Source organism: Haemaphysalis longicornis, unplaced genomic scaffold (genome assembly GCF_048455015.1).
Source record: "Haemaphysalis longicornis isolate Haplotype H1 unplaced genomic scaffold, Haemaphysalis longicornis Haplotype H1 scaffold_25, whole genome shotgun sequence".
Taxonomy (NCBI): Eukaryota; Metazoa; Arthropoda; class Arachnida; order Ixodida; family Ixodidae; genus Haemaphysalis; species Haemaphysalis longicornis.
In genome coordinates this window covers 2,490,444-2,515,034 of record NW_027526314.1, presented here as the reverse complement: position 1 = coordinate 2,515,034, position 24,591 = coordinate 2,490,444, and the positions used below count along the sequence as shown (strand labels likewise).

At 50.6% G+C, this 24,591-nt stretch overlaps 2 protein-coding genes across 2 annotated transcripts; one reads left to right on the top strand and one right to left on the bottom strand.

Moving 5' to 3' along the window:
* Positions 1 to 10,009: 10,009 nt before the first annotated feature.
* LOC144172683 (uncharacterized) lies at positions 10,010 to 11,906 on the top strand. The gene is made up of 2 exons (XM_077701318.1): positions 10,010 to 11,236; positions 11,877 to 11,906. Exons 1-2 carry the CDS (start codon positions 10,166 to 10,168, stop codon positions 11,904 to 11,906), a joined length of 1,101 nt encoding a protein of 366 aa, XP_077557444.1. The 5' UTR covers positions 10,010 to 10,165.
* Positions 11,907 to 18,135: 6,229 nt separating this feature from the next.
* LOC144172682 (uncharacterized) lies at positions 18,136 to 22,136 on the bottom strand. Its single transcript, XM_077701317.1, has 3 exons — positions 20,325 to 22,136; positions 18,681 to 19,439; positions 18,136 to 18,144 (listed from the first exon to the last, which is right to left on the bottom strand). The coding sequence occupies exons 1-3, from the start codon at positions 22,134 to 22,136 to the stop codon at positions 18,136 to 18,138; spliced, it is 2,580 nt and encodes an 859-aa protein (XP_077557443.1).
* Positions 22,137 to 24,591: the final 2,455 nt, after the last annotated feature.

The window sequence follows — 24,591 nt, the reverse complement described above, 5'->3', positions numbered from 1 at the left end:
TGCACTGGTCGGATTAGCAGATAGAAGTAACCAGAGGTTGATGAACCCTTTCTTCTACAAACGAAAGCACAAAAAATGGACATGGAGAAGTCGGATGGTACAACAAAAAACAAAATTGACTTCATTTTAAGTGACAAACTAGGTATCGTGCAAGACGTTGAAGTGCTCAGTAAGATTAGAAGTAGCGATCACAGGATGGTTAGATGCAACCTAAGGCGGAATTTCAAAAGAGAAAAAGGAAACTTGAAAACCAAGAAACCCCTCATGGAGTCAGTCGCAGCCAGATCGCAGGAGTTTAAAATAACTCTGCAAAACAAATTCGCGCTACTGAACAAGCAGAACCAGTTCATTGTAGACAAGCTAAATGACAACCTAACATCGGCCCTCAGTGAATCAGCAGGAGCTGCGGGAGAAGCAACATGTAGGGAACAAACTGGAAAAGTAAGAAATGAAGGAACTTATTGAGGAGGAGGGATTAAGATTTATTCACCTGTAGGAGTTCCATTGTGAGAGGCCTCCTTAGTCCAGAAAGCCTTGTTCCTTGGCTGCCCGGCGGGCCCTGTCCACCAGTCGCTGCTGGTCTTGAGGGCGTGAGCTGGTCAGCTGGTCCTCCCACTTCTCCAGTGTTGGGTTTGGTAGGGGGGTTAATGATGGTGATTGTCGCACTTCGAGACCATATGGTAGAGAGTGTTGGGTGTGGGGCAGTGTTGATAAGTCAGTGTGTATGGTGTTGGGTAGATGGCATGGAGCAGTGTTCGGGGGGGGGGGGGGGGGTAGATGTTAGTTTGCAGCTTTCTGAGGGTAATGGCGTCCTCTCTGCTGATGTTTGGGTGTGGCGGGGGGTAAATGCGGAGCTTCAGTCAGTAATGGTCGAGGACTTCCGTGTATCTTCTTGGAATGCCATCACTGGAGGTCATCGATCGGTCTGCCAACGAGGGGAAGGCCCGGAAGGTATGCTCGCGGGCAGCGGCGTGGACGGGCCGCTAAATTTTCCTCTAGGTATACGTGGCCTGGGGTCCAGACTATGTGAAGTTCGGGGGGGGGGGGCTTTGTAGAGTGTTCAGGATGCGGATGGCTTGACCAGAAACACGACCTAGTTCGTAATTGCGGCAGGCGGTTTTGGAGTCTGTGATGACAGTGAGCTAGTCTGAGCCCGTGGTAGCAGCGAGGACGATGGTGATTTCCTCTGCAGACTCTGTGTCCGGCATTGAGATTGTGGCCGACATGGGTTCTGTGCCGTGGTTCTACACAACGCTGATGACATGTGCAGACTTTTGAGGGTACCGGGCATCATCTGCGTAGCGGACCGCTGGTTTGTTGTCTCCATAGGATTTTCTGAGGGTGATGACCCTGGCTTGTCGTCGGTACGCATTGAATACGGGATGCATATTCCTGGGGATGGGAGCAACGGGTATAAGTTGGCATAGAACCAGGGGGATGCGCTGTTTACTATATGATGTCTCCTGTGCATCGTAGCCAAGGCGACGTAGAGTATCAAGACCCCTTTTGGTGAGTTTGAGTCTTTGGAGTTGGCTGGTATTGTGAGCTACGGCGAGTTCCTCCCAGGTGTTGTTCAGAACAAGTTTCATTAGCGTGTCGGTAGAAGTTGTCGGAGCTAGACCAAGTGCAAGCTTCTAGGCCTTCCAGATAAGGATATTCAGTTTGTCGCGCTCGCTATTCCTTAGGCTGAGGTATGGAGTGGCGTAAGTGATCGTACTGATGATTAGGGCTTGGGTCACGCGTATTGTGTCGTGCTCTTTGAGACTATGGCATCTGTTGCTTACACGCGCGAATGAGATGGGCGACTTGAAGTACTGTTTCTTGAACGTTTTGTATGGTTGCAAGGCCTGCTCTGTCTCACTGCAACGTTACGACGCGAATCCGCATGGTATTAACCAGGGGTATGGGGTTACCATTGACTGAGATATAGAGCTCGGGTATGGAGGCGGGTGCGCGACCTCTGCTGCGTTTATTGAGCAGTAAAAGTTCCGATTTGTCAGGTGCAGAGGAAAGCCCGCGAGCCCGGAGGTATGCTTCCGTGATATTTATTGTTGTTTGGAATGCGTCTTTTTGTTCTCCTACTAAGCCTGTACGCGTCCATGGTATTTTGTTCAGAAGTGGCAGTAGCACTCGCATTGGCAAGTTAAAAAGCAGTGGAGAAATGACAGAACTTTGGGGGTGTCTTTTGGGGGGTGTTTTTAGAGTTGCCGTGCGGAGCTGTCCCACGCCAATCGTGGCCGCGCGGTCGGTGAGAAAGTCGCGCACATAACGGTAGACGTTCTCTCCGCAGTGGGTGGATTGCAGGCCTTGGAGTATAGCTTAATGGGTGACATTGTCAAACGCGCTTTTGGCGTCAAGTGCGAGAAGGCCGCTCTTGTGGCTGCTGAGATTATCCAATAAGTCTTCTTTAGTTTGAAGAAGGATGTCCTGTGCTGAAACTCTGGGGCGAAAGCCAAACATGGTGTGCTGGAGGTATTCCTTGTACGGCGATAGTCTCTCGGCACCATGTGTTCGTAGAGTTTCCCCACGCAAGAGGTAAGAGAAATGGGGCGCAAGTTGCGGGGCTTAATGGGTTTGCCTGGCTTGGGAATCATGGTGGTGTCTGCATGTTTACACTGCACCGGTAATTGTCCTCGCTCCCAGCTTTCATTGATATATTGTAGGAGGCTGTCAATTGTTTTGTAGTCAAGGTTTCGGAGTGTTTTATTGTTGATGCGGTCGTGTCCTGGTGCGGTATTGCCGGCCAGTTTGCGAATAGTAGCGATAATTTCTGTGGTTGTGAAAGGGACATCTAGGTGCGGGTTGGGTCTTCGAGCGTAATCGGGTAGGCCCGTGGTCGGGGAATGAGCGTTAAGAGAGGCGCCAATATGGTAGGCAGTGATGTCGCGGAGGAGTTCTTCATTTGTCCTGGGATAGTTGTGCATGAGCCGGTGGAGGTGTTGTCGTGTAGTTACTTTACTTTCCGTGCGCCTGAGTAGCGACCGGAGAATGAGCCAGGTGCGGCGATTACTTAAGGTACCTTGTAATTGATCGCAAAGCTGGTTCCAGTTTTTTCGGATGAGGGTGTTTGCATATTCCTCAGCTTGTTTAGTCAGCTGCGCTATTCGCAGTTTGAGCTTGCGGTTGTGTTTTTGTTTCTTCCAGCGACGTATCAAATTCCGCCGGGCGTCCCCGATATGAAGTAGGTGCGCGTCCACCGCTGGGTTGTCCATCGTAAGCTCAACTGTTTTGGTCTGTTCATCTACAGAATCCAATAATTTTTTAGTCCCTTCCTCGATATCAGTGAGAATTGTGGGTTGCGCGGACTTACGGAATGCGGTCCAGTTCGTGATATTCGCTTGCACGATTCTCTGGGGGATCCGATTATGTTTTACTAAGATGCAAATGATGTGATGTTCGCTTCCCAGGGTTTCGTACAGTTTTGTCCATTGGATGTTTTTGATATTGCGGGAGAAGGTAAGGTCGGGCGTCGTGTCACGGGAACCACTGTTGCCGATGGGAGTGGGCAAAGTGGGGTCGATCCAGAGGAAAAACTGCTGCTGCTTTGCAGCATTATGTACATCCGTGCTTTTCTTAGTTGTAATGGTGTATCCCCATGCGGTGTGCGGAGCATTAAAGTCGTCAAGGACGAGAATTTTGTGTCCGTGGGTGAGTTGTTTGGTCGTTCGGAGGAGTTTGTCGAAGCCCACAAGTGATTTCGATGGTGGGCGGTAGATATTGAGGATAAACAAGTTTTGGTGAATCTTGTTGCGTGGTAGTATTTAGACTAGGGTATGTTCGATAGGGTTATCAAAGCAGTGCTGTTGGAAGGTGTGCTGTTTCTTCGTAAGAATGGCAGTACAGAAACGACCGGGAGCGATGTGCGTATCGTATCCACCTAATTTAACGTGATCAGTTTCAGTTGCTTGTAGGGCAATGACATCCGGTTTGTGTTGCTGGCTGAATAGGAGTGAGTGTCGCTTTCGATTGAATGATCTACAGTTCCACCTCCACAGGGTGAGAGTAGGGGAGGTACCTGAGCGGGAGAGGTCGTTTCTCATTGTCGGCGTGTTCACCGGTTTCTTGCATATCGGCTTCGTGTAAGGGGTAGGATTTGGGCGTTTTGTGCGATTATTGGTACTCTTCCTCGAGACCTATAACGCGCTGCTTGAGGTCCAAGCCCATCTTGTCAACTTTGTCACTAAGAGCTTCTTCGAGACAAGTCATGCGGACGCTGAGTGTTTCTCCAAACTTGAGGATGGTATGGGTAGTGTTCTCGAGAGCTTTGTGGACATTATCTAAGTGGGACTTCAAGCATTGCTCTTCCTGTTCCTTGAATTGCGTCAGCTTCTGGTCGATCTTATATTCTATCAGGAGATTTAGCTTCTCGAATGTCGGGAGCGCAGGGACCTGTGGGCCGTCAGGGTTGGGCGGGGGTGCGTCTTGTTGGAGAGGGCGCAGGTTCGCTGATCTGCTTTGAGATGTTTCAATTCGGGTGATAAGTTGTTCTATTTGGCGTTCTAGGACTTCGATTCTGCTTTAGGTGGTTTTCTCAATGAGTTCAAGCCTTTTAGTCAATTCCGCATTTTGACTGCGTAGGTTGCTGTTGGTCTGCTTGTAATGTTGGGTGTTGGTGTTTGATGATCTGTCTGGGAGGGGGGAAAGGGGTTCGGAGCAGTGGGGGAGTGCTTAAGGACGTGTGACCAGCTCACCTTGGTGTTTTCTTCCGGTAGCGTTGACTGAGTCTCCTGGGCGGGTGGGCAGTAGGCGTAGGTGCCTCCGGAGAGTCCGGATACTGGACGAAGCGCTCATGGTTATGCAGAGGTGGCGGGCTTGGTCGAAGGCGTTTCTGACAGTCCTTCCGGGTTGTTTCGTGTGGTAAATCACATAATTTGCGTTTTGGTTGGCACGAAAAACTTGCGTGAGGATTTTCATCACCGCAGAGCTTGCAGGCATTTTTTTTTCTGTGTTGGGGCAAACCTTTTGGTGGTGGCCGAGTTCTCCACATGCCCAACAGAACTGCACGGATCGGCGGTAGAGGCGGCAGCGGGTGTAGATGCTTTCAAACTTGATGTAGAAGAGGACGTGTGGCCCGTCGAAAGTGATTAGGGCTGATGTTGAGCGTACGAGCATACGTGCGTGAAGTATTCTAGAACCAGTAGAAGAGATCAGGTCAGCTAGGTCTTCTTCAGTTGTACCAGCTTCGATGCCGTGTATTACGCCAGGCACAGTGGCGGGTAAAGGCGTAAGGTATGGCGAAAGTTCGTATTCCGACGCGCCGAACTGAAGGGGCGCAACAGCACTGAGCTTCATGGCATAATCCTCGTCCGCAGTGCTCGTTACGATGAGGTTTTGGGTCCATTGTGTTTGAATGGTGCCGTGTGCGTAGAATTCCTCGATGTGGAAACCTCCTACGACCGCTAAGCCTTGCGCGATGTTTTTATCGGACCATGCCGCCACTTTGAGGCCTGTACGTGGAAAATAAACAATCTTGTGTTCGTTCTCCGGTGGCTTCGGCAAGATGTATTCTCTCTGGCGTTGAGCGGGGCACTTTCCAGGGTTAATCGACGAGGGATGGGACGTGTGGGCAGCCCGGGCGCCTGTAGATTCTTCTGAGCGTTCAGAATGGGCGGTTGAAGTACTAGGCGCATGCTGGTGAGTAGAGGCGATGTTGGCGGCTTGCCGTTGATTCTTTTAAATGCAGAGCATTTCAGTAACTCACGATGTCACCCGCGTTGGCGTCCGTAGTCCGCCTCCGCATCACCCCCCTACACTATATAAAAAAATAATACTTGCCGGCGCCAGGTTTCGATCCTACGACTCTGCGGGCGGAACGGAAGGTGCACGGTACTCTACCAACTGAGCCACAAAGCCGACACAGAACGGAAGGTTACGAACGTACCTTATATCCTTGACTCATTCAACCGTCGCCCAGAGGTGCGCCCTTTCCCCCGCGTCCTCCTCGCCTTCTCTCCGCTCGCAACGCCCTCTCTCGCCGCGTTCGGTTCGGGCGCACAACAGGTGGGGACGTGCGCAACACCCTCTCTCGCCGCGTTAGGTTCGCGCGCAAGAACAGGTGGGGCGCTCGCATCGCGCTCTCTCGCCGCGGTCGGTTCGCGCTTAAACCACATATGTCGTTCGCGCGCGCTACGGTCGCTAACATCTGTGGCGTGATCGTGACGTCAGCATCACGCGTTCGCGTGGTGGCGATTTCGGCGCTATAACACTCTCTCGCGAGGGGCATTGGATTGGATTCGATTGGATTGGCTTGGATTTGGATTGGATTGGATTAAAGTGGATTGTGTTGGATTGTGTTGCGTCGTAGCCGCGCCACGTTGCGTCATAGCCGCTCCACGTTGCGTCATAGCCGCGGCAGGGGATTCACGGCACGTTTCACCATCGACCGAATCGACAATGTCTACGCTGGAAGACAACAATTACAACAACAACAACCAATACGTAATCCATACGACTTGCAGGCGCGCCCCCCCGCAGAAATGCTCTGCATTTGATCGTGCCCCTCGCGAGGGGGATGTTTGCCCAAAGTAGCACTACATCGTTAAATTTGGTTATCGCCGCTGCGTGTAGTCTGCTATGCCGGCGATGCGCGGCAGTGCTTTTTGAATGCCTAGGGACAACGCCGAAGCAGCCGAAGTAGGTGGCCTTTCCATGGGTCCGTCAGTGCCCATCGTGTCAGTTTGTGTTGATTGCTACCAGATGAAGCTGCAAATGCGTGAATATACTGTGAATGCTAGTATTCGTGCGATCTCCCAATCCGATTTAAGTGTCTTACAAACCTTTTTGCAGACATGGGCCGTAGTGAACAGAGCGATGTGCCTGTTTCTCCATGGATGAAGCTTTCTTTCTGCCGCTGTCACCTTCGGTTTCCATCGATTCGTAATTGGGGTGGTTTGGTTGAGGTTGACGCCCAGGTAGCTAGACATCTCCTCTTCCCAGGTCATTCCAAATAGATAATTTGGTTTGGAGGCCCATTCACCTAACCAGGCTCCCCTCGACTTGAGGAGGTTAAGTTCTGCACCTGAAAAGCGGCAGAACTAGCTAGCCTGATAACCTCGCCCACTTGTGATTTTTTTGCATTGCTTCGTTCTCTGAGCACTTGAATCCAGGAGCCAGGGCTGTTCATTGTGCGCCCGCTGTTTTCATCGAAGTCCATGTTGGCGATGTGTTGAGAGTGACTGCTGGGAGTCGGGTTCTCCGGTAGCATGAGTGGGTCATGTGTGGTGCGCGTCCGATATCAGTAGTATGGCGAGTCCCGGAGACCCGTGCCCGAGACAAAGGTGCGCCGCGAGCCCAAGGAGGCCGGCGCTCGTGGCACGTGGTGCTCGTACTTCGTGGCAGCCATTCCAAATTTGCTTGGTTAGGCTTCGAGAGAACGCTCGGCGTGGCCAGTGTTCAACCGAGCGATAGCGGTTGGAAAGTCCACTCACCGGCGAGAAGTTGGGTATGTCGCGAATCGGCTTGTCCTAACAATAAACTTAAGAAAATGAACGTGTTAAATACGGCGGACAGGATTGAATTAGCCGGGCTGTCGAAACTGGTTAACAGAATTAAAACAAACGACATTCGTGCATATAACATGGCAGTGATCGAAGAAACGCTGAAAATAGGGGTATGTTTGAGAGCATCTAAGAGATAGCTAGCCGTCGGCAAAGACAGGATGTAGGCTCTGACAGACGAGCAGGAGAACATTACGCACAACTTGGACGAGACAATAAAGGTAGAATAACGATTATACACCAGGCTGTATGACAGTGACGTTATCTCAGGAGAAACTACTGAGAGTACAAGCTCAACTTGCAATGCTCCACTAGTAACTAAAGCGTAAGTTCGAAAGGCTCTCAAAGGCATGGCAATACGTAAAGCTGCAGGTGATGATGGCGTAAGCACGGATCTTTTGAAGGAGGGACGACATGTTTTACTGGAAAAGCTTGCTGTACTCTTTTGCGAATGCTTGAAGACTAAAAAAGTGCCCATAGCCTGAAAAAACGCCACCATTATTCCGTATCATAAGAAGGGAGATCGCAAGGACCTCGAGAATTACAGACCCATCAGCCTACTGTAAGTTGTTCACAAGCTGTTTACCAAACTTATGTTTAGCCGCGTCGGCGACAGCCTGGATTCCCAACAAACCAGAGAGCAGGCTGGGTTTCGGAAACTGCACTCTACCATCGACCACATCCATGCCGTCAATCACGTGATTAAAAAATGTGCAGAGTACGCTAAACCCTTTTACAAAGAATTTATGGATTTTAACAAAGCTTTTAATTGCGTACTCACCGAAGCCGTGCTAGGAGCACTAAAACACCAAGGAATAGAGGAAACCTACATCAGACTTTGGGCAGCAGCGGCGGCACAGTCATCTCGGCACTCAGTTCTTCTGTATTATTTCAGACGCTGTATTCCATGCTTCTGGCCGCCAAGGGGAAATCAAGATACTTCGTCTGTCGACCCGGCTGCTGAAGAAAAGAGCAAGTGATCTGGGAACACTGCTGCGACTGCGCAGTGGGAACTTCACTGCCACTTCAGCGAGCCCGGCCCTTATAAAAGAGACAGCACTCGACATCCCCGGCATTTGGGCAGCAGCGGCGGCACAGTCAGCTCGGCACTCAGTTCTTCTGTATTATTTCAGGTTTGTGATTATTTTAATTGCACACTTCAAGCTTTCGATTGTATTTTGTGCTGCTGAGCTGTTGCCCAAGAGAGTGTCAAAATGAGTGATGACAACTTTTGCTTCGACTGCGACTTGGCTATTGGTTCTGACGATGCTTGCGTGGTGTGTAACGAATGTCTATGCGCCTATCACTTCGGAATTTGTTCTGGCCTGTCAGAAAAAACGTACAAGTCAAGGGGTGATGCCGCTCGAAAGCAGTGGCGGTGCCCTTTTTGTAGAGGTGCGAAATAAAAGAGGGCGATTGATAGCGTCACAGCAGCATCAATCGCAGAGCTGCATGAAAAGGTGAAGCAGGTTCAAGAAACGGTCACTGCTATCGAGGCAAGCGTACAAATGGTGTCCGATAAGCATAGGTCGGCAGAACAGAAAAAACTCACTCAAACTCAATCACAATTTTTTTCATTAACGCTGTACTCAATCAAACTCAGACTCAAAAAGCTCGTCTGTTCACAAAATCACTCATACTGACTCATCGCATGCTCATTTAAAATCGTACTCACTTGTACTCAAACTCATTTGTCCTCACGAGTATTCATACTCAATCTGTACTCATGATACTCCATCTGTAATCATGAGTACTCAATCAGTACTCACGAGTACTCAATCTGTATTCACGAATACTACTCACAAATACGCAACTACTCACTCGCTGCACAGCGAGTGAGTAGTTGCACAGTTAAGCTGCACAGTTAAGTTGCACAGTTGTAAGTTGCACCTTTAAGCTGCACGAGTTAAGCTGCACAGCGGCACCGCTAAATGTTTGTGACTCGTAGATGCGCGTGCGTCCTCGAGTTCGCGATAAAACTTTTTTGCACTACTGTACTCACGAGTGCATGCACTCGAAAATACAGTATTCATGAGTATTGTACTCTCGAGTACTGTATACTCACGAGTAGTACTCATGAGTACTGGGTACTCGCGAGTACTACTCATAAGTACTGTGTACTCATGAGTATTCATACTCATGAGCACTCATACTCTTGAGTACTCATACTCATGAATACTGTACTCATGAGTACTCATTCTGATGAGTAGTGTACTCATGAGTACTGTACTCACGAGTAGTGGACTTACCCCTGTACTCACTCGTCATCGCACTCACTTTTTTCATCTGGGTGTGTACTCACTCATCATCATACTCACTCGTGAGTTTGAGTACAAATGAGTACAAATGAGTGTACTCACGAGTGAGTACGCCGACCTATGCCGATAAGTACGACTCCGTTCTGGCAAAGCTAACCGAAAACGAAAGGGATGTAGCAGAAGTGAAGCGTGTCGTGTCGCGATCGTGTTATCAGCGCAGCGGTTGGCTAGCAGCGTGTGCGCAGCAGCGACGCTTTGTGTATAAATTGGCGCACCCGGCTTGGGTGCGCGTCCTTCAGTTGTGAGGCTGCCAGTGCGCGCCTCGGGAAATAAAGCAACGTTTTCCACGCTTGCCCGGATGCCGGTTACTACAAGTGGCGACGAGGATGGGATCCGCACCGAGCTTCTAAAATGACTGCGCCCGTTGTGCACAGCAAAACCGTCGGCACGTTGCCGGAGTTCCAGCCGGACAGCGGTAATTTCGAGGTGTACTTGGAACGCTTCGAATTGTTCGCTGCCGCCAATGACATCGCTGCAGAGAAGAAACTGCAAGTCTTCTTAACGGCCATAGGGGAAACCGCCTATGTCACGCTCCGGAGCTTACTGCTGCCCAAGACACCGGCCAAGGCATCGTACGTGGAAGCGGTGAGTGTGCTGAAGAAACATTACACTCCAAAACGTTCACTGGTCGCCGAACGCTATCGGTTCAACCAACGCCAACAAGCGCCACATGAAAGCGTGGCAGACTTCATAGTGGAATTGAAGAAGCTGGCGTCGACATGCGAGTTCGGCAATTTCCTGAACGACGCTCTGCGGGATCGGCTGGTGGCGGGATTGCGCACTGAAGCCGTACGCTGCAGGTTACTTGCCCTTCCGGACGAAGAAATCACGTGGGAGCATGCGTGCAAGGTCGCCATTGCCATGGAAGCAGCGAGCCAGGACACGAAAGAGATGCTGCAACCAAACAAGTCGGGAGCATCTTCTGACAGTACGGAAGTGTACTGGCAACGAGGGACGCAGAAATCTCCGCAAAAAGGAAAACCAAGCAAAGCGGGACGAAGAAAAACGAGCCCTGCTAAGAAGGCGTCGCAAGGGACTAAAACGAGCTGTCACTGGTGTGCAGGACACCACCCTCCTGTGAGTTGCCCTTTTTTGACTAGTGACTGTTTCAAATGTAAAAAAAAGGGTCACATTGCGAAAATGTGTAAAACGAAACTTGTGCATAGTGTAGAGCCGCAGGAGGCTAGAGATTTGCTTACTTTGTGTCACGTGAACCGTGCCGACACACCCCCATTTAGAGTAAACGTTACGGTAAATGGGAAGGTAGTTCCTATGGAAATTGATACGGGTGCGGCCGTGTCGATTATTTCGGAAGTAGAGTGGGCGAGGCACTTTCCTAATGCCAGTTTCACGCAAGAGGATGTGAAATTAATGACGTACAACGGTACGCCTGTCGCTGTTGCTGGAGTAGCCGACGTAAAAGTTGAGTATCAAGAACAGTGTTTCAAATTGCCTCTGGTGATTGCTAAAGAGACTGAAGGCGCAAGGATGCCTACGCTGTTTGGCCGAAATTGGCTTTCAAAGATAAAACTAAACTGGCGTGAGGTTTTTTCCGTGCAGGCATTGGAAAGGGAAACGCCCCTCACTGAAAAGTACCGTGATGTATTTAATGCCGGTTTTGGTGCTATCAAGGGTTTCAAAGCAAGCATTGTACTTAAAGAGAACGCATGCCCAGTGTTCTGCAAAGCGCGATCAGTGCCATACGCCTTGCGCGAGCGAGTCGAGCAAGATTTTGCTAATCTCGAAAAAGCGGGGGTAGTGTATCGGGTAAGGCACAGCAAGTGGGCGACGCCTCTTGTGATTGTTCCAAAGAAAGACGGAACAGAACTTCGGCACTGTGGGGATTACAAAATCACAGTAAATCCGGCAATTGAAGTCGATCATTACCCCTTGCCGCTGCCCGAGGATATTTTTGCCACACTTGAAGGCGGAACCGTGTTTTCCGTCATTGATCTGTCGAAGGCGTACCTTCAGCTGGAACTGGATGAGCAAGCACAAGAAGTGCTCACTATAAACACTCACATGGGCCTTTTTAGGTTCCGTCGCTTGCCTTATGGCGTAGCGTGTGCTCCAGCAATTTTCCAAGCTGTAATGGATCAAATCCTGCAAGGTATGCCTGGCACTGCCTGCTACTTGGATGACATTGTCATAGCCGGAGTAGACTACAAGCAGTGTTACGACAGAGTGGAGGAGGTGCTAAGGCGCCTGAGTGAACATGGTATCAAAGTAAATGCCAAGAAGTGTAGGCTCTTTCAGCAGCGCATAACGTATTTGGGGCATGACATTGACAAAAATGGCTTGCACCCTACGGCCGAAAAGGTCGTGGCCATCGAAGAGGCGCCGAAACCTACTAGCGTGACGCAGCTGAAGGCCTTTTTGGGCTTAGTAAATTTCTATGGAAAGTTTCTGCCAAATTTGGCTACGATTCTAGAACCGCTGCATGACTTGCTCCGCAAGGACAGCAGATGGCATTGGTCGCGTAAGTGCGACGAGGCATTCGCAACTTGCAAGAAAATGCTGTCCGACAAAAGCGTCTTGCAGCTCTACGATGTAAAAAAGCCACTGCAAATCACGTGTGACGCATCGGAATACGGGCTAGGGGCTGTGTTATCGCACGTTGAAAACGGGAATGAAAAACCCATCGCTTTTGCTTCGCGGTCGTTGTCCCCGTCCGAGCGTAACTATGCGCAAATAGAAAAAGAAGCCCTAAGCATAGTTTTCGCGGTGAAGAAATTTCACAAGTATCTTTACGGGCGAGATTTCAATGTGTTAACGGACCACCAACCCCTGACAACCCTGCTTGATCTTAAACGGCAGGGCAGCGCTGTTGCAACTGAAAGAGTGCATCGATGGGTCACATTTTTGGCGAACTATCGCTACAAGATAAAGCATAAGCCAGGGTTGGCTATCAGTCATGCGGACGCGTTGTCTCGCTTGCCGCTGCCGGACACGGATGACCACAGTGAAGATATTTTTTTATTTTGCGCCACTGAATGAGTTGCCGCTGACAGCGAAAGATATTGAGCGCGAAACTGGACAGGACAAACTGTTGAGTGTCGTTCGTGACATGATATGGCACGGCTGGAAAAAAACTGTACCCGAGCAGTTAAAGCCATTCTGGTTGCGCCGGTTTGAACTCAGTGTAGATAACGGATGCATTGTGTGGCTGAATCGCGTAGTTGTGCCGCAGTCCTTGCACAGTGTTGTCTTGGGGTTGCTGCACGCACAGCACTTAGGGATAACCAAAATGAAAGCGGTAGCAAGGTCAATGCTATGGTGGCCAGGCATGGATAGCGCCCTGGAAGAAACTGTGCGGAAGTGCAAAATTTGTCAGTCTGTCCTTCCTGAAGCTCAACCTGTACCTTTGACACCATGGCAAGTGTGCCAAAACCCATGGGAAAGAGTTCATCTTGATTTTGCAGAAGAAAAAGGAAAAATGTTTCTGCTAGCCATAGACTCCTACTCCAAATGGTTGGAAATTAAACCTATGGGTGTAACAACTGCCGCGAAGACGATTGAAGTTGTGCGATCTTGGTTTGCTGCGCATGGACTTCCTTTGGAAGTGGTAACTGACAATGGTCCGCAGTTTCGTGCACAAGAGTTCGAAGACTTTCTTTCATCGAATGGTGTTAGGCACACACTGACACCCCCCTATCATCCGCAGTCTAACGGAGCTGCGGAGCGCGCGGTGCAATCCACCAAGAAAGCACTACTCAAACAGAATCTAGAAGATTCTGAAAAAGGCACTACGAGGTCTCTTCAACACAGACTAGACAACTTTTTGTTTTCTTACCGCACAACTCCTCACACTTTTACGGGAAGGACACCCGCGGAATTATTCCTGCGAAGGAAACTGCGGACCAGGTTGTCGTTGCTACGGCCAGACACTCGAAATGAAATGGTTGTGAGGAGGGAGAAAATGAAAACTCTGGCTGACAAGCGAAGAGGTCGGCCCCGAGTGTTTGCTGTGGGTGACAGTGTGTTGGTGCGTTCTGTGCGCGGTGATGTGGTGAAATGGTGGCTTGGCAGAGTGACGCGTGTCAAGTCTCCGTCAACCTATTTGGTGTGCGTCGGAAACAAAGTGAGGTTCGTGCACGCTGACCATCTGCGGCCATCCTGCGTTGAATCGACCAATCATCCAGACAACCACCCTGAATGCGAACTGCCTCATGCACCTGACGTGGTCCCTGCTGCACTTACAACGGAACGCCTTGCCGAGCCGGCTACACGTGCCACGGTAGCGCCGTCGGCCAGCAATGAAGAAGCGGTCCCTTTGCGGAGGAGCAACAGGGAACGACGACCACCGGACCGTTTGACCTACGATAGTTTTTAGAATTGTGCAGGGAGGGAGTGTCGTGTCGCGATCGTGTTATCAGCGCAGCGGTTGGCTAGCAGCGCGTGCGCAGCAGCGACGCTTTGTGTATAAATTGGCGCACCCGGCTTGGGTGGGCGTCCTTCAGTTGTGAGGCTGCCAGTGCGCGCCTCGGGAAATAAAGCAACGTTTTCCACGCTTGCCCGGATGCCGGTTACTACAAAGCGGCGAGTTGATCGAGTTCAGGCGGAGCAAGGTGGCGAGGCCATCAGTGATGTAAAAAAAGACATCAATGAACTTGAGTGTCACAACAGGAAACTTAATCTCGAAATCCATGGCATCCCAAAGAGTGAAAACGAAGACGTTCTTTCTAAGGTGAACGAACTAGCTACAACACTGCAGCTTCCCCAGCTCGAGATAAATGACGTCACGGCCGCTCACCGCCTGCCTTCGAAGCCCGATAAAACACCCGGTGTTATCGTTCGCTTTACTCGGCAGGCAGTACGTGACGACTGGTTTGAAGCTAGAAAAAAGCTGAAAACGGCTGACAGCGACGTGTACATCCAGGAAAACCTCACGAAGCAGACTAGAAAGCTGTTGTGGGAAACTGAGCAGTGGGCACGTGAAAGCAACTTCCAGTTTGTGTGGCGCAGCAATGGAAAGGTTCTTGTGAGGCGAACGGAGGGTGACAAAGTGATTGTTGTCAAGTCCCAAAGGTCTCTTGAAACAATAGTATAAGTCCCCGACCACGACACGAATAACATAAGGCGTTCATATGCAACTTATGTACGTCACATCGAACGAGCTATGCGCGCACCTTGGTAATGATTACTTATCAGGTTTAAAAATTTTTCACTTAAATGCTCAATCCGCTAGAAATAAACACGAGTCCTTAGAAATATTTTTCACTCAAATTGATTTTGAGTTTGACATAATTATGCTGTCAGAAACATGGTTCGCTGATGGTGATAATGTTTTCACAATGCCAGGATATAACGCATTTTTTTTTAAACCGCCTAACTCGGCGCGGCGGTGGCGTAGCAATATTAGTCAAAAGCGAGTACCGCTGTGAACTTCTTAAAACATTTACTTGCACACATAACGACTATGAAGTGTTATCACTGAACATGAACAAGTACGTCATTTCTGTTGTATATCGCCCTCCCTCTGGATCACACACAGCTTTTCTTTCGTATTTAGAAAATATAGTCCGGTTTTCCGCTCAGAATAAGCTTGAGACAATCTGTGGCGGTGACTTTAATATAGATTTGATATCTAATAGTCCTATAAAAAATGAACTAACCTGGTTGTACCAAAGCTTCGGTTTAACTAGTGTCATCGACCACCCAACCAGAGTAAGCACTAACTCTTCGACCCTGCTTGATTTTTTTCTTGTGGGTTCTCGTGTTACAAATATTAAAGCTGGAGTCATAGCCTGTGATTTGAGTGATCACCTTCCCATATTTATGGCTGTCAAACAATCTAAAAAGTTTCATAAATCGGCGTCTTTCGTAAGAAACATTTCTTCTACAAATTTGAATAGATTTCGAGAGCAATTGGCCACAACCGACTGGAAAGACGTTCTTTCAAAAGAAGATGCGCCGTCAGCCTTTGAATCCTTCCTAGGAAAATTCAAATCACTTTATGACGAAAACTTTCCATATAAGCGGTTAAAGACGCCTTGCAAAATTCGCAAACCCTGGATGACGCCTGATCTCTTAGGTAAAATTAAAGTAAAATGCTGCATGTATAATGAATTTCTCACCGATCGTGACACTGATCTACTTAAGAAGTTCAAAAAATATCGCAACAAACTTAACAAAGAAATAGCGAAGGCTAGGAATAATTACTACAATACCCTTTTTGAGAAATGCAGCGGTGATTCTGCTGCTGCTTGGAGGAACCTCAATTCAATTTTCAACGTTTCTAAATCACCCACGGTAGTAACCGAAGTTACGATGGATGGCAAGCAGGTTAAAGGAAGTGCTCTTGCGAATGCTTTCAATGACCATCTTGTGAATATGACTTTTACAACAATTACAGGCGACAGTTCTAAGTACACCCGCCCAATTTTTTACCAATATCACGGGAGCGTCGACCGTTCCGCCGATCAGCGCCGTATGATGGGGTGATAGGACAAACTCGGCGAGAGTAACCGCATGCGCACTAAGCGAAGGCCGCTGCTGCCGTCGTCTGCTAGGCTGTTCTAATAGCAGACAGTCACCCCGTACTGCTGTTACCACTCGCTTTCACTTGCCCTCTTCGCCCCGTTAACGGCGGGTTGGGGGTGTTGCGACTGGCCACCCGAGCGCAGTCACCGGTGTAGCGATGTCGCCTTGCTCCGTCCGCTATCGACGCGGCGCAGAGCAGAGCGACGAAGTCCTCGAGCCGGCGAAGAGTTGAAGTAACATTTATATACAGTATATACAGGGTAAGCAAAAGTTACATCATTCGCACAAAGGCGACAGCACTCTTTCACTCGGTGCTTCCGAAGAGACTGGTGCCGGAGAGAAGCCGCCGAGGAAAGCCGACGATGAGAGCCTCCAGGCTTCTTTTATAGCCCGGGAGTTCGTTGTGGCCCCAAGAAGTTCGAAATGCTCCAATCAGGGCTCTCGCTGCCTGAAGTTTGAATTCCGACGAATGGTAGCGAAGCGGTGAGTCAGCTGCGCCGCCAATGGGGAAAGGGAGAGCGATGCCGCCGCCGTCTCCGTGACCTTGCCTCCGGGCGTAGCGACATGCCCTTGTTTGGGTCGTTCTCCGCTGAGAGATTCGGCCGCGCCGCAGTGTTTCGAGATGCAGGATTCGGCCGCGCCGCAGCGACAAAGGGAGAGGCGTGACTCAGCCTCGCTGTCGGCGCGTCGCCTCGTGCAACGCCTTTGGGCCAGGCGCTCTGGCACAACAGCACCCCCGCCGCCAGACAATGCGCCGTGAAGACGAGCTGCCTCCACGTGGCTCGGATGCCGGGCGCGCTCGTTTGCCAGGCTCATCCAGGTACACCTCCAGTGCCCCAGGAAAAGGGCGGCTCCACCAAGTTCCTCTCCATGAACGGGTACCGCCCGCCAGGTCCGGATCACAGGTACCTCGCTGTGCTGCCCAGGTGTCTCCACCAGCTTCGTCCGGCTCTTCCTGTCTGTCCTCAGCACCGGTTGCTCATCGTTCTGGAGCTTGCAAAGAACCGACCGACAACAGGCAACACCCAGCGCAAGCAAGCACCCTCTGTCCTCCGTCAGAACACCAGACTCCAAAGCGTGACAAACTCTCCTAGCTAAGTGTCTATCCCCAATTTGGACCCTCTACACCAAGAGACCCATGCGGGACGTAAAACTCTTAAAGGAAGAACTCACACTAAGTGTCAAACGTAACACACGACATTAAATGATAACTAAGGTTGATTACTTGAAATCACGCGGTGCGGAAATAATCAACTGAGGCAGCAAATGAGGGCAATAATTTTGCTCCCATCTACCTGCTAAGATAAAAGCTGCTCACGAAGAGGCGAAATGAAAGACACGGGGAGGATGAACGCAGCTTTACTTAGAACGCACGGCTTAGTGCGTCTGCGTTAGCGTTCAACTTTCCTTTCTTGTAGCGAACGACAAGATTGTGCTGCTGGAGTATCATACTCCACCTTAGCAAACGACCGCTCTTAGAGGACATGTTATTTAGCCAGGTTAGCGGGCAATGATCAGTTTCCACAACAAACTGGGAACCGGCTACATAGCACGCCAGCTTCTGTACTGCCCACACGACGCAGCCACATTCCTTTTCGGATGTGCTGTACGCCTCTTCCCTGCAAGTTAGCTTGCGGCTTAAGTACAAAACTGGTCGTTCCCGGCCATTCGCATCCTCTTGGCATAGTACAGCTCCCATGCCACGATCGCTCGCATCGCACTGAATCACGAAACCCTTCGAAAAGTCGGGGGCCATTAGGACTGGCTCCTCGCTCAGTGCTCGTTTGAGCGTTTGAAACGCGTCCTCCTTCTTGGTGTCCCATGCCACCTTTACTGGCTCAGTCTTTCTGAGAGCGTCAGTTAAAGGACTAGCGAGTGTGGAGTAATCTCTCACATAATGCTGGTAATATCCAGCCAAACCCAAAAAAGCCCTTATCTCGGACTTAGTCGTTGGTCGGCGATAGTTTAGAACCGCGGCTACTTTGATTTCCGACGGTCTGCGTCGGCCGCGCCCCACTACATGTCCTAGGTACGTCACTTCGGCGCAACCTAGGTGACATTTCGACGGTTTGACTGTTAGGCCGGCTTCTTTGAGCCTGCTCAGCACGACTCGTAAGTGCTCTACATGCTCCTCCCATGTGTTCGAAAAGATGGCGACATCATCGAGGTAAGGGAGCGCGTACTCTGAGAGGCCGCGAAGTACATGATCCATTAGTTTCGAAAAGCAATACGGCGCGTTCTTGAGACCGAAGCTCAACATGACGGGACGGAAGGTTCCGAACGGGGAAACGAACGCAGCGTATCTGCTGGCACGCTCAGAGAGGGGCACTTGCCAATAGCCTCGTACGAGGTCTAGTGTGGAAATGTAATTCGCCTTGGATACGGTCTCCACCCGCTCCTTGAGGTTCGGAATCGGATACGTCTGGTCTCGGGTTATCGCGTTGAGGCGCCGGTAATCGACGCACGGCCTGGGGTCCTTTCCAGGTACTTGAACTAGTATTAGAGGGGAGGTGCAATCGCTCTCACTCGGCACAATGACCCCAAGGTCACACATACGCTTGATCTCGTCCGCCATAATCTGTTTCTGTACGGGAGAACATCGGTACGGCTTGCTACGAACCGGCTCGTCCCGCGTTAACTCAATGTCATGCTCGATTAGCGTAGTCTTTCCGGGCCGATCAGAGAAAACATCCTCAAACTCGAAAATTATCTTCTCCAAGTCCTTCTTTTGCGCTTCGCTTAGAGAGGGTTCTAACCTCACTTGCTCCCGCAGGAGATCCGAAGTGCCTTCCTTCAGGTCCGCAGAGGTCAGAATATCTGCGCCTTCCTCATCCTCGGCATTCAAAGCTATGTTCACCACAGCATGACGCTGAATGTAGGGTTTCATCAAATTGCTGTGGTAGATTTTGTTCTGCCGTTTGCCTAGCTTTACTTCGTAGTTTGTGTCAGATAGCTTCGACACTACTTTCGCTGGCCCCTCCCAATGAACTTCTAGCTTATTTTTCTTCGAAGGGCGCAGCAGCATCACTAGGTTACCCACTTCGAACGTACGCTTCCTAGCCGACTTGTCGTAGTACGCCTTCGACAATGCTTGTGCCGCCTTCATGTGGCTCTCAACAAGGTCTTTACTTTTCCCGAGCCTCTGCAGTAGATTAAGAACGTACTCCACCACGTTTGGATCCTCACTGTAACCTTCCCAAGACTCGCGCAGCATTCGCAGCGGGGTTCTGAGACTCCGGCCGTACACCAGCTCCGCAGGGCTAAACCCCGTACTTTCGTGTGGAGCCGACCTCAAAGCGAACATAGCGGCAGGTACGCATGCTTCCCAATCGCGTTTTCGCTCAAAGCAGAGGGCTCGCAGTATTCGCTTTAACACTGAGTGCATTCGCTCCACTGGGTTGGATTGCGGGTGATAGATAGAGCTGTGCACCACTTTGATCCCGCACCTTTCAAAAAAAGTCGAGGTTAGGCAGCTAGTGAAGACGCTACCGTTGTCGCACTGAATTTCCGCAGGAAATCCGACACGAGCGAATATTGAAAGGAGCGCGTCAACCACTTGAGGAGAATTGAGCTCTCTGAGTGGCACTGCTTCCGGGAACTTTGTCGCGACACAAAGGGCGGTTAGAATGTACCTACAACCGTTCTCGGACTCGGGCAGAGGCCCAACAATGTCGATCACCAGCCGACGGAATGGTTCAGTTATGACTGGTACCAACTTCATAGGCGCCTTCCACTTATCCGTACTCTTGCCGACCCTTTGGCATGTGTCGCAAGAGCGCACAAAGCCTTCGATGTCTTTCCAGCATTTAGGCCAGTAGTACTCTAGCGCAAGTCGAGCCTTTGTCTTTTTCAGACCGAGGTGCCCTGCCCACGCGTTTTCGTGCGCGAGTTCCAGTAGCTGACGGCGATACTTTTCCGGGATCAAAAGCTGCTCGTACTTCTGACCCTTTGCATCTGTGTAACTGCGGTACCACAAGCCGGACTTCTCATGAAATGAAACGTTCTTTTTCTTTGCGCCCCGTTTCACATTCTCAAGCAAGGCTTTTATCGAGCTATCATTTTGCTGTTCTCGAATGAACGTTGCTCGATCCACCTTGATTAACTCATGCCAGCTGTCGGAGACTGGGGACAACGTATCGTTCGTCTCACACGGCGGCGCCGCTTCGGTTTCTCCGCCGAAAGGGGTGACACAATCCGCTTCGGCCGCTGGCGGTTCAACCAACCTATCGCGAGAGTGTGCGGTCGGCTCGCAGCTCTGGCTACATTTCTCCCCCGCCTTTACAGTTTCGCTCGCTGGGGTAGTGTCAAGTTCCTGGGAGAGCTTCCGCGCCTGCGATCTCGTGAGTGCCATGCACGCCAAACTGGTAAAGAACGATTTTCCCTGTTCTTTGAGCAGTTGCTCCGAGCTATTAGAGAAGAGATAAGGAAAATGCTCGGGGAGCGCTGCGGACACGGCCGCCTCGGTGTTAAGCTTACCAAAACCGCCTTCAATGACGACCCTCGCAATCGGCAAGCAAACGCTCTGCTCCTCGGCAACTTGCCTTATCCACGCGCATTCTCCTGTGCAGTCGTTTGGAGAAACTAGTGACGGGTGGACTACGTCCATAGTTGCTGCGGAGTCTCGGAGTGCTCTGCAATTCTTGCCGTTCACGTTTATCTCCTGCATGTAGGGCTCGAGCAACCGCATGTTCTTTTCGGTTTCTCGGATCGTAGCGAATGCAACCTTTTGTTTACAGTTTGCCGCGATGTGCCCTTCCTTTTTGCAGTTGTAGCAGATTATCTGCTTCCGCGACTCAAATGCCCGGGCGGCATCCGCGCGCTGCTTAGCATCGCTGTTCGATTTTCGAGACTCATCTATGCCTTCCCCAACAGTTTCTTTCGTAGGAGGTGAGTCTTTTCGAAAACTGCGACGCGCTAGCTGTTTCCCTTCCTCGGGCTTCTTCCTAAAAGCGTCCTTACCGTCCGCTTTTTCAATGCGCACCGCCTTATAATGCAACTTTCGGCGGGTGTAGTACTCCTCAGCTAACTCTGCTGCCTTGTTAAGCTTTACTTCTTGGAGCTTATCCTGCAGCCACAACCTGACGTCGTCTTCGACGCAGCGGTAGAATTGCTCAAGCGCTATGCACTCAACCACTTTGTCGCGGTCGTCATAGGCTTCCTCGCCTTTGAGCCACTCAATTAGGTCAGCCTTCAGACGAAATGCGAAGTCTATATGCGACTCATTGCCCTTTTTCGCAAACCGAAACCTCTGCCGGAAAGCCTCAGGCGACAACCTGTATTTCCTCAAAAGAGCCTCTTTGACCTCGTCGTAGCTCTCAAAGGCCTCCTTCGACAGGCACGTTATCACGTCCGATGCCTCTCCAGGAAGCAGGGCTAACAAGTTTTGCGCCCACAGAGACCGTTCGATATCGTTTCGCTCACAAACGTGCTCAAACTTAACGAGGTACTTCGCCATGTCCTCGCCAATAACGAACGGAGGCAGTTGGTCCCGAATTCTCGGACCGTTCGCAGGAGCCCTTGGAGAAGCTACGCTAGGCGCCGGCGACCCCTGCCGGAACTCTAACTGCTTCAACTCGAACTGCCTTACGGCTTCCCGTTCCTGCCTTTCGGCTTCCCGTTCCTGCCTTTCGGCTTCCTCGCGCTCACGGCGCTCTTTCTTTTCGGCTTCCTCGCGCTCGCGGCGCTCTTTGATTTCAGCCCTGGCCTCATTGACTTCCTCAGCCGTTACTTTCTCCTTCCGCAAGACTTCAAGAATTGCTTGCTTCCGTTTCGCACGGCCTAAGTCAAGGCCCAGCTCCTGGCAAATTTCGATGAGTTCCTTCACTGTAAGGCCCTCCATCGTTTGCACTGGCCTCTTGCTGCTTACCCGCGTTAGAATTCCCTTGCCGTTCCTATACTATCGAGCTACTAGTAAGGCACGCGCAAGTAATTCTCTACGCTCCTTTGTTTACCTCTCGGCACTAGCTTTGGTTTCAAACACTTTCTCTAGGCTTGAAACACTCAAAGCTATACACAGTGCTTCACCCAGCCCTTCTCTAAACTACCATAACCTGTGCTAGAGAAGTCTGGTGAACTGAGAGAAAACGTCGAGCGCTTACCACACCAGGTAGTAGCCGTTGCCGGTCGATCCCGCAGCTGCCATCCACTGTTGCGACTGGCCACCCGAGCGCAGTCACCGGTGTAGCGATGTCGCCTTGCTCCGTCCGCTATCGACGCGGCGCAGAGCAGAGCGACGAAGTCCTCGAGCCGGCGAAGAGTTGAAGTAACATTTATATACAGTATATACAGGGTAAGCAAAAGTTACATCATTCGCACAAAGGCGACAGCACTCTTTCACTCGGTGCTTCCGAAGAGACTGGTGCCGGAGAGAAGCCGCCGAGGAAAGCCGACGATGAGAGCCTCCAGGCTTCTTTTATAGCCCGGGAGTTCGTTGTGGCCCCAAGAAGTTCGAAATGCTCCAATCAGGGCTCTCGCTGCCTGAAGTTTGAATTCCGACGAATGGTAGCGAAGCGGTGAGTCAGCTGCGCCGCCAATGGGGAAAGGGAGAGCGATGCCGCCGCCGTCTCCGTGACCTTGCCTCCGGGCGTAGCGACATGCCCTTGTTTGGGTCGTTCTCCGCTGAGAGATTCGGCCGCGCCGCAGTGTTTCGAGATGCAGGATTCGGCCGCGCCGCAGCGACAAAGGGAGAGGCGTGACTCAGCCTCGCTGTCGGCGCGTCGCCTCGTGCAACGCCTTTGGGCCAGGCGCTCTGGCACAACAGGGGGCAGTGTGATAAGCGAATAAAATAATCGGGGGTGGTTGTCTGCTCTTGGAACAGCCCAGCACAAGACGATAGCAGCGGCCTTTGCTTAATGCGCATGCGGTTACTCTCGCCGAGTTTGTCGTATCGCTCCATCATACGGCGCTGATCGACGGAGCGGTCGACGCTCCCGTGATATTGGTAAAAAATTGGGCGGGTGTACATGAATCCTCCATGCCTAGATACAATATATATTACTCCTGTAACCGAGCAAGAAGTTTTCTCAGCAGTTATGCAACTCAATAATAGTCATTCTTCCGATCCATTTGATATGCAAACACATCCCCTAAAACTTGTTGCGGATATGATTGCTACTCCATTAATGCATGTATTTAATATTTGTTTTTCTAGCGGAACGTTCCCCTCTTCTCTGCAGATAGCGAAGGTTGTCGTTATTTATAAAAAAGGCGACAAGAACAATCTTGGCAATTACAGACCTATTTCTATTTTGCCCATCTTTTCGAAGGTATTAGAAAAACTTCTGCATTCTAGACTTACCTCCTTTACAGATAGACAGCACACACTAACAAAATCCCAGTATGGGTTTCGAAAAAACTGTGCCACCGAACTTGCACTTTTTGACCAAAAAGAATTCATTCTTGAAGCTATTGAGAACAAGAAATTAGTTCTTGGAATTTTTGTAGATTTCTCCAAGGCATTCGATTTCCTTAATAGGAAAGTTTATCATATTGTGTGACCGCATTTGCCACAGCAAATCTCGACTCAGCTGAAAACCACATTTGTTCACAGAACGCGTTTAGGAAAACGAACTCTAAGCCCCTAATTTTGGAAAGACGATAATACATTTATTCGCTGTTTCTTGGCGTCCACTGCTGAATAAAAACTGTTTCATTGATGGTCTGGAGAATAATTGCCCTCTTAAAGGGGTCCTGAAATACCTTCCGCCGATGCATGGATGTACATGCACCCAAATAAAGCAATGTATTTGCAATCTCCTCCCGCAAGAATTTTGTTAAAGCGATGAGTATTAGCTGAGAAATCGTAAATCAAAAACCGCGCATTATCGTCGCTCCGAGTTTCCTCCTCCTTTCGACTTACTCTCCGCTGTTGACGGCGCGCGAGCCTTGCCTCCCATGATGCTGCGCTCCGCAGCGGTGACGTACTTCCGCTGTTGCGCTGCTCAGACCGTCGTCTGCTACGGGCAAGCTTTGTTGACACCATGAATCCCGCACGCACTCTGCTCAAGGCTGGAAAAGCGAACGAAAAATCTGGCCGCTTGTATGCGGCGGCCTGGCCTTGCCCTTTCGCGGTGTACGTTGCTGGCGGCACATGACTTTTTATCGGCGGCGAACTCGCAGCCGCACGGGGAGGGTCGTGCGCTCGTTCCCTTGATGCACCGCGCACTGTTTATCCAAAAAGCGCCGTATCAGATGTGGCCCCGCTGGTGCCGGGTCTTATTTTGCGGCGGTGGTAATTCCTGCCGGCGCAATGTGAAAAAGACATTTTGAACCGATACAGAACCCGTGCACAAAAC